At 43.2% G+C, this 13,035-nt stretch overlaps 1 protein-coding gene across 1 annotated transcript; it reads right to left on the bottom strand.

The window, feature by feature from the left end:
• Window positions 1-7,891: 7,891 nt before the first annotated feature.
• On the bottom strand, window positions 7,892-10,348 carry LOC134441095 (zinc finger MYM-type protein 1-like). Its single transcript, XM_063191285.1, has 3 exons — window positions 9,360-10,348; window positions 9,140-9,254; window positions 7,892-8,507 (listed from the first exon to the last, which is right to left on the bottom strand). Exons 1-3 carry the CDS (start codon window positions 10,346-10,348, stop codon window positions 7,980-7,982), a joined length of 1,632 nt encoding a protein of 543 aa, XP_063047355.1. The 3' UTR covers window positions 7,892-7,979.
• Between the last annotated feature and the right edge of the window lie 2,687 nt (window positions 10,349-13,035).

Below are 13,035 nucleotides of genomic sequence, written 5' to 3'. Positions count from 1 at the left end.
ATTTAGAAGTTAGACACGCCAATGTTTGGGGCATACATAAATGCCACCGCATGGGAAAAAAACAGCACTTACTGTAACTCTAAAAGTCTAAGAACACCAGTTCAGTATAGCCCATGTAAATGTTCAATTTAATAATTATTAGCCTAAGGTACCTGCAAAAAAACGCCTGCTGAATGCCTAAGCCCTTTCGGGGGAAAAGGTGCCCTCTGCCTATTAAAACCTAAATATCTCAGCCTCCTGAGCATGTGAAAACATGAAATGAGTTGCATTTAAAAGCTAGGATCCCCATCGTGCATTAGAATGTCTTCATTCACCTCTAACATACCCACATCTTTAATTTGGAAAAAGTTTGAAGTTAGAATAGAATAGATAAGAGTAGAATAGAGTCAGTGACAGTTCTATTTGGGGGCCCTAGGCGAAATATAGACATGGGGCCCTCTTGAATTATTTTTGTTGACATTTTCCATGGTGGGGCTGACTGTGGGGGGGGGGCTACAGTGGGCAGTTTTAATGGGGCCCCAGGCAATTATTATAAGTATTGTGTAGCTCAGGGGTTCCCAAACATTACCATGACAAGGCCCCCCAGATGCCGGTAGATTCCAGCCAAGGCCCCCCTTACATGGGCTGTGACAGGCAATTTTTTCTGCGCACCCGGTTTCATAACTCGATGAAGTTGGTGCATTCCTAAACCCATACAAGTACTACAGAAAGCATAATAGGCTATATTGTAAAGAAGATTGTTTAGCTTATTTGTGTTTATGTTGGCTTTTTAAGCTATTCAATTTATAAAATGAATCATTTTATTTTGCTATATTTTTACTGCCAACCTGCCACGACCCCCCTGGCATCGCCTCGCAGCGCCCCCAGGGGTCCCCGGCCCCCACTTTGAAAACCACCAGTGTAGCTATCTTGGCTGAAGGCCGGAGACTGGGGAGGTGGGGGGCGTGTGCAGTGGCCATGAGGGGGAGTGGTGATCCTTTAGGGTTTGGCCTAGAGGACGTGACACGAGCATTTATCAACTTCACTTTATGGAAGGTGTTTACGGTCTGGGACGTGACGTGCACACACAAACGCAAGCAAAGACACACATGCTTTGTTATGAAACATGCTCACATGCATGTGTGACTGTGCACGCACATGTACGGAAATACACACACGCATGCACGTACGGTATGCACACGCGCGCGCACACACACACACACACACACACACACAAATGAGGATGTATGCACACACACAAGCACACTTCTAAACACACAAACACATACGTATGCAACTATGCATACACACACACACACACACACACACACACAAACCCACAGCATATGCATTATTCATTGACATGCATGAACAGCTTGTATGCCCTGAGAGTTTACGGAGGTCAACAGAGCACACAAGTTAGAAGAACTTGTGCGTATACCACTGAATATTAATTCCAGAGTAAGCAGAGTAAGCAATTTTTTTATGTGCAGTTGTATCTTTCTGTGCTTGTAAGCTAGCTTTACTAACTTGCTAATGGTGTGCTGTCAGAACTGACAGATTGGTCGAAAGGTTTGTGAGTAACTGGACTTACTTTGAAGCTTGACTGCTGTTTCATTCCTCAGATGAGGAGTGTAGTTGCTTAGGCCAGATATACACAAGAGCGGGGCGTGGTGGCAGTGAGAACACTAGTCTTTCAGCTGAGTGTCGGGCGATGTGTTCTACTCGGCCTTTCACACCGTTCACAGCGTCGGCGTGCGCGGCCAGTCCTGTTCAAAATACCCCCACAGCCAATGCTAGTTTACTACTTTGCCATTTATTTCAACGGGACGCCGCCGGCCGTCAAAATTTCGTTTGAGTTCTATTTTTCCAATTCAGCGCGGCACGAAGCCATCTCCCTTGCCGTTACCGACCGAGTACTGCCGTGTTGGTGTGGATTGGAAGGACAGATTTGTTTTCATGTATTTTCCCCGCCACCTGTAAAAATCGCCTCCATCCCGCTTCCCTGTTCAGGTGTGTAAAGGAGCTTATAGCCAAACCCTTTTCACCAAGATGACTTGGGTCACAGAGAATGTTCTCAGGCTGAAAACTGAAACATTAGCTTCTGATTTTCAATATCAATTATCAATTGGTTAACAGTTTGGAGTGGTTTGGGTACAGTGTCAAAAAAAAGTAAGTGAACGATATTCAATTGAAAAAGGGAAATCATAAGTCAGTCCGTTGTTGGAGATTCCATATCTGGATTATTTGTTAGAAGTAACACAGCAAAAGCTGTTATTATTTCAACAGAAAAGCTCAAGAAAATTAATTTGTGTCATTTGTTTGTGGCATTTTTTCCCTACTGAAAATCACTTTCAGTCACAGTAGAGCCCAGTAGAACACAGACCGTAGGCCCATCCGTGGACCCGTGGACCCATATTGCTGATATTGCTGATTGCTGCAGATAGAGTTTCATAACAATCCCAACAGGAGTCTCACACAGTTCAGATGTTTCCAGACCAGACGCGGTGTGTGTTTGTGTGTGTGTGTGTGTGCGTGCGTGCGTGCGTGCGTGCGTGCGTGCGTGTGTGTGTGTGTGTGTGTGTGTGTGTGTGTGTGTGCGTGTGTGCGTGTGTGTGTGTGTGGGTGGGTGTGTGAGTGTGTGTGCGTGTGTGTGTGTGTGTGTGTGTGTGCATGGAAGCCAACAGGTGGGACAAAGGGGTCAGTTGTCCCGGGCCCAGGGACCTGGGTCTTCATTACATGTACCGAATGAGGGGGTCCTTTCAGATGACTTTATCCTGGGCCCAGCCAAAGCTGTCAGTGGCCCTGTGTGTGTGTGTATGTGTGTGTGTGTGTGTGTGTGTGTGTGTGTGTGTGTGTGTGTGTGTGTGTGTGTGTGTGTGTGTGTGTGTGTGTGTGTGTCTGTGTGTGTGTGTGTGTGTGTGTGTGTGTGTGTGTGTTTGTGTTGGCCTAGTGCCAGGTGTTTTTGCAGATGGGTCAAGCTGAGACGCAGGAGGGGGGTGTGACACTGCGAAAGAGCACACCTGTAGTGTGGCGAGCACCTGGAGTGGTGGGGGCGAGCAGGTGTGAGGTCAAAAGAGGTGTTGAGCAGAAAAAGAAGAATCAGCTGTTATTGACCAAGTAACGATGCTAAACCTGTTCAGACACAGTGTTATACATTTGCTGTTGCCAGAATGACAATTACCAAGTCATAATGTATTACTAAAGGCTCATCACGGGTGAGGCATAAATGCAATTTCTTTGTGTGCAGTGTCCAGTGAACACTTGCGTGCTGTGGAGTGCGGTGTCACAATGACAATGGGAGTTGGAGTTTCCCAGGTGGGCTTTTCGTTTTCGCTTTCATATGTGTTATATCAAAGACATTGAATACAACTAACTTTTCCACTTTCTAACCTTCTGAAATAATACACCCCCAGGTGAAAAACCCATATACTTAAAGTGTACTTTTTTTGACCGTACTTAGTACAAAGTGTACTATTTTCGGCGATTTAAAGTGCGCTTCATTGCACTATTAGTGCGCTGAAGCACTACTAAAGCAGTACTTCAGCACACTTGCAGCACACTGAGGATGCTAAATTGGCACCGCTTTTGGACAGCTTTAAGTGCACTACAAGCATACTTTGGAAAGTATGCTCCAAACACGCTTTTCATGCATTCGTATGGCATTAATAGTGTGCTTGAGTACACTTCTATAACATTTTATTGTTACTAGAAGTACAATAGAAGTATATTAACTTCATGCTTCTTTGGACTACATTGGAACATTTTAAGTCTGTAAAAAGTATATCATATTAAGTATTGTAAATATATAACAGGTATGCTTGAAGTATATTTACAGTACACTCCCAAGTACATGAAATAATATAAATGTAATAGTACAATCCATGCTGGTCCTCAGAGCTTGTACATTACACACAGCCACATGTCACAGTAGTGATACAGTATGCATGCCTAGCACGACTGACATTTACAATCATTGCATTGTTACAGAGATTTCAGATACACATTTCACTTTAATTCATTCTTGTTCCACCTACCTGCAATTGATCATTTGAATCGATCACTAATGGTGATCCTTGATTCTTTGTTTGAACAACTAGTTCCAACTTACCTCTCACCATGATGTCATGGGAAGTGTGAGCCTATATATACCAGAACATATACGTGACCATCATAATGACGGTGGGAACATGGTCATTTTTTGTGTACCACTTTAAAATTTTAAAACTCCTACAATAAACGCAGAATATAACAATGAGTAATATTTTCATGCAAACCAAAGATATTCCTTAGAGGTCAACGGCTTTCTGTTTGAGAAATTGAGCTCCAAGAAGTGCATTACATGATGGTACATGCATGATGATGCATGATGGGTAAATGCACTTTGTGTAAGCACACTTTGAATATATTTGGATGAAGCACAATCATGGTGCACTTAGAAAAAGTATACTTCCAATATGTTAAAGTGGTTTACTTTAAAGCGCACTGTAGAAAATCACACTTCAAAGTCACTTGTGTGAAGTATAATCAAAGTGCACTTAAAAAAAGTGCAATTGCAATATGTTATTAAAAACTTTTAGTAAGTTCACTATTAGAACACTATTAGTATATTCCTCTAAATACACTTTAGCCAAACATCTTCTAAGTGCACTTTATGTATGGTTCGCAAAGTGTACTTTCTTTGAGAGCAACTTAATTACATCTAATTTTAAGTACACTTTAAATAAGCATATTGTAAACGTACTTTTTCTTAGCACAAAAAGTGTGAGTGCGCTTTTAACATGCTAAGTACACTTCAGTTGTGCTTTTATTGTACTAAATTGAACCAATTTTTCACCTGGGCCATCATGGTGGATGTGTTTCACTGACTCACTGTGCCCTGTTACAGACGGCATCCTTTGTTTCGCCGCATCTGATATACGTAGATGCTGTTTGATAGTATTGCATCTTGCCAATACAAATTTGATGAAACTGAAGCAAAGGCTGTCAAACTGTTTTGCAATGACAGCAAATAATGAGAACGTGCCTCTGGGTCTGACACTTTAATACAATAATGTTTATATTTATTTTATTTCCACTTATGGTGTTTGAATTCACACGGCGCCAGCAAGCGATTTCATGCATAAGCAAAAAGGCAAGAAGGGCTGGGCTGGGCCTTAAAAACAGCCCAGGCATTATCGTCTCAGTCCGTCCACTCAAGCAAACAGAGGCTTGCTTTCGTACTATTTGCATAACCAGCGTGACGTCAAGTAATGAGTGCCATTGGCTGTACGCCCTATTTTAGGGGATAACATTGGGGGACAAACCAAGTCAAGACCCTGTTGGTGTTGGGAAGAAGAAGCCGAAGACACGGACCTGTAGACTAACGCTGTTCGCGTTCAACTTGCTGAAGACGAGTTGTGTTGTCGACTGTTAAAACAATATAGCCAAACAGCCGTGGCTGAAGCATGGACTACATTTATGTAGTCTAGCCGATGTTGCATGTAAGTTAATGAGACATTGGGTTTGTTGTTGTCCCCCTTTCAAGGGGCGGGACCGTTCTTTCACGCACAAAGTACTCGGATGGCCGGCTATGCGTAGATCCTCCTGACTGGCTCAGACCACTGTCTATACTGAAGATGGACCAATGGACTGCCCCCTCTAAATTGTGGGCAGGTCCCTAAGGGTCATGGAAGGCAGTGGTGTGCACATCCAAGGCACAGGTGCAGGACAAAAGGGTCAGACAACTATGAAAATGAAGTTGAATTCCTGCAGACTTGCTATTTGTATTTAGCCTGATAAACCAGACTAAATGTGAATGTCTAATTTAGTCTGGCCTCGATGCATAATACATCCGAAGATTGATGATGAGAACAACCTTCCCTCAAAACCCTGCCCGCTTTGATTCAAAACACATCTTTGCGTTGTAATTGGTTTGCCAGATTCATGGCATTCTGGCTTCATTGAATCATTATGCGAGGCCAGACCCACCCGTAGACAAAACATTTTGCCGTCCAGCGGGTGGCGCTGGTTCACCAGGCTATTTGTATTGTCATACAGGCAGGGCCGGATTAAGAAGGCCTGGGGCCCGCAGGCTACAGGCTGCTGTAGGCCCCCACGGAAAAGCCAAATTTTGTGACAAAATTACAGTCATAGACTGTGTCAGAATTACAGCCCAAGAGGAGTATTTGCATTTAAAACTCTACTTGAAACAACAGGCTAAGTTATCAATACAGCATTTTGTTACATTTCTGCAATTATATAGATTTGGCCAGCTGGGAGGCCCCTGTAGCCAGGCGGTGCCCTCGTAGAGACACAACACCTTCAGCGTTGCTACTAGTCAGGTCAAGAGCAATGCAGGTACTTTCTGAGCTCCTAAAAAATAGGGAACTCCTCCCACTTCGTCAGGAAGCAAACCTTTATCAAACCAAGGGAGGCTGGTCATCCATACATTTGGGAAATGTTAATGGCTATGCTCTTGATCAGACCAAGTCTGAAAGAGATTTGAAAGTTGATGATAATCAGGCTAGGACCCCTGGCAAGTGGGGATGGGCCCCCTAGGCTACAGCCATATCTGGCCTATGCTTTAGGTCGGCCCTGCATACCGGCCCCTAAGGATTTTTTTTTTTTTTAAAGCGTATGACCTTGAGAACGGCAGGCCCGCCAGGAAAGTGCCCTGTATGCTAGATGAGCAGTCCAACCCTGAAGGCAAGTATCATAGTTATACTTTAACAATAGTGATGCCACAACGTCATATAATACATATACGTACATTATTTGTCCGCATCAGCAGAATATACTTCGAGGGGCGAGAACAGCAGCAGCGCGCCAGGCAGGGAGATTAAATCAGTTTATTAATAACTTTTTAATAACACATTGCCCACATATCTGCCATCTCATCTCAGTGATGGCGTTGCGTTGGTTGCTGATTATTCTTCGAGATAACAGCTGCTTTTAAAAAATGAGGCAATTTGTATCCGATTATTATGACGTGACCAGAAATACCAATTAGATTGGGCATGGATCCTACACCAGTGATTCCTAAACTTTTTCAGTGAGGACCCGCTTTCTGGACTTTTCACGACCTACGCAATTTTTTTGTCCATTAATATTGCTATATTTTCCTTCAATAGTTTTTCCACTAATATTGCTAAATCCACCAGACAGCGAATACAATTCGCCTATTAACCATAAAAGTGAATACAAGACCCTTTTATCCGCGACCCCCCTTCAGTATCTCTCCACGACAAGCCCCCCCCCCCACGTAAGGGTACTTTGGGCGTGGGTCTACACAATTCTATGGGATGAACAGTGGCGGCTGGTCAAAAAAAATATTGGTGGGGCACCAAGAGTGATACTGTAAGCATATGTCACAGAAAATTTGGGATTTCTTAGGTGCAATTTCCTGCATTCTAGCGCATTTTTGGATTAACCTGTTTGACATAAGAAATGCAAAACCTGCTCGGATTCAGCCTGCATTTTCAGTTGCATGATGTACATAAATAGCAAATAAATGCTCAGAAAATTATATTTGCAAAGTGAAAATTTAATTTCTTCAAAATCAACAGTTCAGTTAGTCTCAATATTCATTTGCCAGGAACAGAGAAAAAATACAAATATATCATACAATACACACACACACACACACACACACACACACACATATCTAAATCAGAGAGACTTATACAGTCTAGAATATATACTTAAATAATCTCTGTCTAAATGACATATGAACAAAATATATACATAGTGTTTGTACCGTATTCACACCAGCACACATCAACATGTGCAAATATGCACACACACACACAACCTGAATCCATACGTGCAGATCATCTATCTGTATTCACACTAGCACACATCCACAACCTCAAATGCACGCGCGCACACACACACACACACACATACACACACACACACACACACACAAAACTGAATGTACATGGATCTTACATTATGAACAAATACAGTATCTGCATTCACAGCTGCACACATCTAGACACAAAAAATGGTGCAAGTCCCTATTTGTATAAGAATTTTGCTCTTCTGTCCTTCTGAGAAGCGAATTTTTCAATCACCCTGGAATTGAAATCATGAATGCCACGTGCCATCTTCTTTTCAATGGAGAGCATTGCTAGAGCATTAAGCCTGTCTTGTGCCATGGTATTCCTGAGGAAGGTTTTTATCCTGTTTAATGTAGAGAAGCACCTCTCTGATTCCGCTGTTGTCATGGGTGTGGTGATGAGGATGTTTAAAAGACTTACAGTTTCGGCGAAAGTGTCCTGAAGGTTATTTGCCATCAAAACCTGGTAAAGAGCCAGCGCACCACTGCAATTCTGGAACTCCTCATTGTCATAGATCAGGGACAGTTCTGTTTTAAGTCTGGCCTTGTCCAGTGAGGGATAGGCTTCCACTGTAGTTTCCAGGGCTCTATCTGGGAACTTTCTCCTGTGCTGTTGGAAGAGGTCTCCTTGCAACAAAGTGGCGCTGACAAGGTGTTTGGTGAAGGCAAATCTCTCTGTGGCATGGGTCATAATGGTGTCACACACCTATGAAATGTGAAATTTAAAAATTAAGAATTAGGTTTTCACAGGAAATGATGGGTAGAGACTAGAGAGAGGCAATAGATACATTTTATCACTCTGTAAGAAGCAATATACAACGTTTTTTAACAATACAAGCAGGCATTCATATAGAGAAGTGTAGACAATAGGAAATGAATGTAACCAAGGTGTTCCCTGCCAGTGCATCAGATTCAGGACATTCATGGAAGAGTGAGTTTAATAAGACTAACTGGGAGTGTTTAGGGGATATTCAGCAATCACATTTTGAATAGTCATTAGTTTTTTTCATAATATGAGATGGTATGATATAAAGGTATAATATATTTGTAGTTATCATTTCATGAGAATCATAATGGCCTGTGAACCCTTCTACTCTTGCATATCTATAATGTATAGAGTCTGCATCAACACCAGCAGACCTTGGTTATTTTATTGCAGAAATGCATGTGTTACATTGAAATACAACACATACAAACATAACATACATGATTGGACTATAATTCTGTGTAAATAACATTACACAACATTAAATGTTTTTTTGCGACAGAATTTCAGATAGTTGCCGTTTTTGAGTTAATTAAATGTTTATTGACACTCGGATGTAAACAAGTGCTTACCTCCTCTGCCAAACGGTGCTGTCTGTCCTCTTCCAACGTTCTCCGTCTCTTTGGGGCTGGTTCCTGAACAGGTCCCCTGTACTCCTCATCCCCAACCAAGAAAGGGACAGCATCCCTGATCCAACACATACAATTCATGAGTTCAGAAGGCTGTCAGTATATTAACCAACAATGATCGGATAATTAACATCACGGCTACTTTTAATATTGATGCATTTACCTGATATTCTGCATGCGGCGAATGAATGCCTGCATGGCCCCTCCGATGTAGATGGAGTCACAGTTTCTCCTCTGTAGCTGGCTGTACAAGATATCGACATGTGGCATAATCTTGTGGAAGAGGTTGAGGAAGAAACAGAATGAGTCGTCTTCCAGCATACGGACAAACCCACCGGCTTCTCTGTTTGTCTGTCCATCAAAAGCGTCGCTGTTGCGGATGGTCTGAAAACACCTGACCAGGTCATCCTTGTGCTCGTACACAGTGTTCACTGCACGACTGTTAAAGTTCCAGCGTGTTGACGAGGCACTCGGAAGTCTGTGGGCCACCATTTCATCAAGCACAGCTGTTCTCTTGGTCGACTTGGTAAAAAAAGAAGCGAATCCCCCCATATCTGAAAAGAAGTGACTTATCTGGGGAATGTGAGAAGTTGCTTTCTGCATGACAAGGTTGAGTTGATGGGCGTAACAGTGGGTGTAATGCGCGGTAGGGTAGATGTCTTGCACCTTGCGCTGCACTCCGCCAGTGGCTCCCCTCATCACAGCGGCCCCATCATAGGCCTGGGCAATCAACTTTCCACCCTGGCCCTCGGGAAGAATAGTGCGCAGCCTCTCCAGCAAAGCATCCGATATCACATCCGCACATGCCCTTTCCAGCTTCATGAACTCGAAAAAAAAACGTTCTTGTACGTTATGCTCGTTGTCGATGTAGCGTAGTACTAGAACAAGCTGACAATGAGTGGATACGTCAGTGGTCTCGTCTGCCTGGATAGCTACGTACCGCGCAGTTGTAACCTCTTCGATTATTCTTTCTTTAAGGACTGCCAGCATACAGTCCAACAGTTCGTTTTGTACAGTTTTGGATGTACCTTTGAACACGGTGGCGTTGTCCAGGTGCTGCCTCAGGTCCTGATCGATTGAAGCCAATAGGTCCACCAGGCCCCTGAAAATTCCTGGGTTGTCAGAACTCTCTCTCTCGTCGTGTCCCCTCATTGCCAGCTCAAACGCACCACAGAATTTCACACAATCAATGATCTTTGACAAAACATGTCTATTTTTGTCTACCTCCTCATTGTGCCGCCGAATGGCTATGCGGTGACCGTCGTCTAATTGAGTCGCTATGCTGACCCTCCCTAGCATGGCAAGCTTTACACAATTCTCCATGTGCACTCTTGACCGTTCGTGTTTTTTCATCCGTTCAGATAAGTGCTTTAAATCCGTCTGTCCAGACTCAGTCCATGTCGTATCGGACTTGTCATTTTTGAAGAGGATGCAGGGAAAACAAAACAGTGCACTGGTTGCCCCACAGCCTGTTAGCCAGGACTTTCGCTCAAACCAACTTCGGTTAAAAGTCCGAATGTACTTCCTCGTCCCCTCTTTGGTTGGCTGTGCTATATTAATCTCTGGTTTGTCGGGCCCCAGCTCCTTCACCTGTATCCTTTCAGCCATCGTCCTTCTTGCGAAAGGATAGTTCCTCAAAGAAATGACTGAATTTGGTGGATTCACCTCAGCTACGGTCAATATCGCCGCCATCATTCCTCTCAGATTGTGTAAAACGTCAACAAAGAAGTTTAGCTGATCACTATGGTGACAGCACAAACATTTCTGTAGTTCGCAATTTCTAGCGCCCCCAATCATTTTTTTTTTTTTCGGCGACGCTGATAGGCTGAAATGAATCGATTTTTTTTAATATTTTGTCTTGGCAACCATTTCCCGATTGGCCGTTTGCCTCACTTCAGGGTCGCTCAAGACAGCGCCCAAGAAGAGAAAATTGTGATTCCCACAGTCGAAATTCAAAGGCAGACATGACAGATTCATTTTGGATTATTGTAGAAACACACATGAATACACTTGGCATGGACCACACATATGTGGGGAAATGATACACATATTATTTCGAATTATACATTTATTGTTTTCTCCTCCTCTTCCTCTCAGCGGCAGGAGGGCCAGAGCCGTATATAAAGAGAGTCCGGCCAACTCGAATCATGGCGCCATTTTCGTTCCCCACGGCGAGGATTCTACAGTGTAACCCTATGGGCAGCATACCGTCAAAATCGCTGGATCTAAAATACAAATAAGGCTTCATAGACCATCAAACTTGGGTTGTAGTATTATCAAGATCCCAACATATGAAAACAAACGTTAACAGGTTCGTTCGTATGGAAGGGGTTTGCTTAAAAGAGGGTTTTTGTCGGCATAGTTTTGATGTGCTCAGCAGTGCATTCAAGCGTTGCCGAGTTGTTGTTGCCTAGGTACAGCCAACGTCAAAGTCGATAGGCCTATTTAAGTAATGTACATAAATAATATTCACAACGATGCTCAAGTTCATGTACAGGGACCCTGGTGATACTTGCGCCAAAGTTTCACGTTGTGTCGAGATTTAGTAGTTTAAAAATAACGATGTGCTCAGCAGTGCATAATCAGGATTGCAGGTCACTGTATGAGTCTGGATGCTCGTAGCAGTCTGGATATCCGAGACTGGACGTGAGTTTAAACCGCAGGGGGAAAGGACCTTATTAGCGCGACAGAAATAATAACTTGGTGGGCAAAGTTATGTTTTCACAGTATAGCATACTTATTACAGGTGGCAATTAAGATTTGACAAGCTAATTTCAAGTTATGACAGAAACATAACCCCATGCCATCATCATGGCTATTTATTTCTTTCAAAAGTAATTGTTAACAAAAGTCGTAGGGGGGGAATACATTTACCTCACACAACACGGAGAAATCTGCTGCTTTCCGGTTATTAATGCTGACCTTTAATCCATAAAGGGGAGTTTATATCCATGCATGTCCCAAATCCTCCGTTTATGTCACGAGTTAAACGATGCTGTTTGTTTCTCCTGACCCGGCCCTGCGCTACAGCCATATGCACAACAGTTTGACATAATAATGATGTTATAATATTATAGTGAAGCGTTGTTTTTTATATCTGATAATGCTCATTAATGGGAGCGTGGGGAACGAAAATGGCGTCTATAAAACATGTGACCAGCCCAGAACCAATCAAAATAGCGGGATAGCTCGAACGTTCGACCCCATAGTTGTCCAGACTCTCTCTATATACGGCTCTGAGGAGGGCGGCGCCCGAGCGCCCTCTATGGGCAAGCCGCCACTGGATGAAGGTTTTCCAGGATGAATATAATACTTATGATAGGATAAGACCGTATGCAAATAACAAAATAAAGATTCAACAGTTCAAAGTTCGATGTACAGCTCCTAGGTGCTGGTAGGCCTAAACGCAGGAGTGTTCAATACTTCAAAGGAAAGAAGTCTACCGCACACTTTCTTGACTCTTATGCTCGTTTATTTAGAGCGAACAACGCGTTTGAGGACGCACTGAGGCGAAACGCGTTGTTCGCTCTAAATAAACGAGCATAAAAGTCAAGAAAGTGTGCGGTAAACTTCTTTCCTTTGAAACAAAAAAAGCTGTGTTGTTTGTATCCTCACCACGCTCTTACTCAAATGGAGTGGAACAATCTGACTGTGTGACTTAATTGAAATGAAAATGCTCTGCTGGCTATGCGTGTCGATTATCGACAGCATGCTGTCAGTCATGCCAGGTATTAATACAGGAGTCTCGCTGGTCTTGTGAAGGCGCAGGAAGTAGTAAACGCCCCATTGGACAGAGGAAAGTTTAGGGGGGGACTTATTTTGTCCTGAGGGAAACAGGC

This window comes from Engraulis encrasicolus, chromosome 24, assembly GCF_034702125.1.
Source record: "Engraulis encrasicolus isolate BLACKSEA-1 chromosome 24, IST_EnEncr_1.0, whole genome shotgun sequence".
Lineage (NCBI taxonomy): Eukaryota > Metazoa > Chordata > Actinopteri > Clupeiformes > Engraulidae > Engraulis > Engraulis encrasicolus.
Note: the sequence above shows the minus strand (reverse complement) of the source record. Positions and strands in the feature narration are given on the sequence as shown.

What these genes read in the sequence shown, in the direction of transcription:
- LOC134441095 (XM_063191285.1), bottom strand. Translation starts at nt 10,348, where the DNA reads ATGAGGGGACACGACGAGAGAGAGAGTTCTGACAACCCAGGAATTTTC. An exon ending in CGCCGCATGCAGAATATCAG is followed by an intron (nt 9,255 to 9,359) that starts GTAAATGCATCA and finishes GTGTTGGATCAG; the next exon opens with GGATGCTGTCCCTTTCTTGG. An exon ending in AGCACCGTTTGGCAGAGGAG is followed by an intron (nt 8,508 to 9,139) that starts GTAAGCACTTGT and finishes CACATTTCATAG; the next exon opens with GTGTGTGACACCATTATGAC.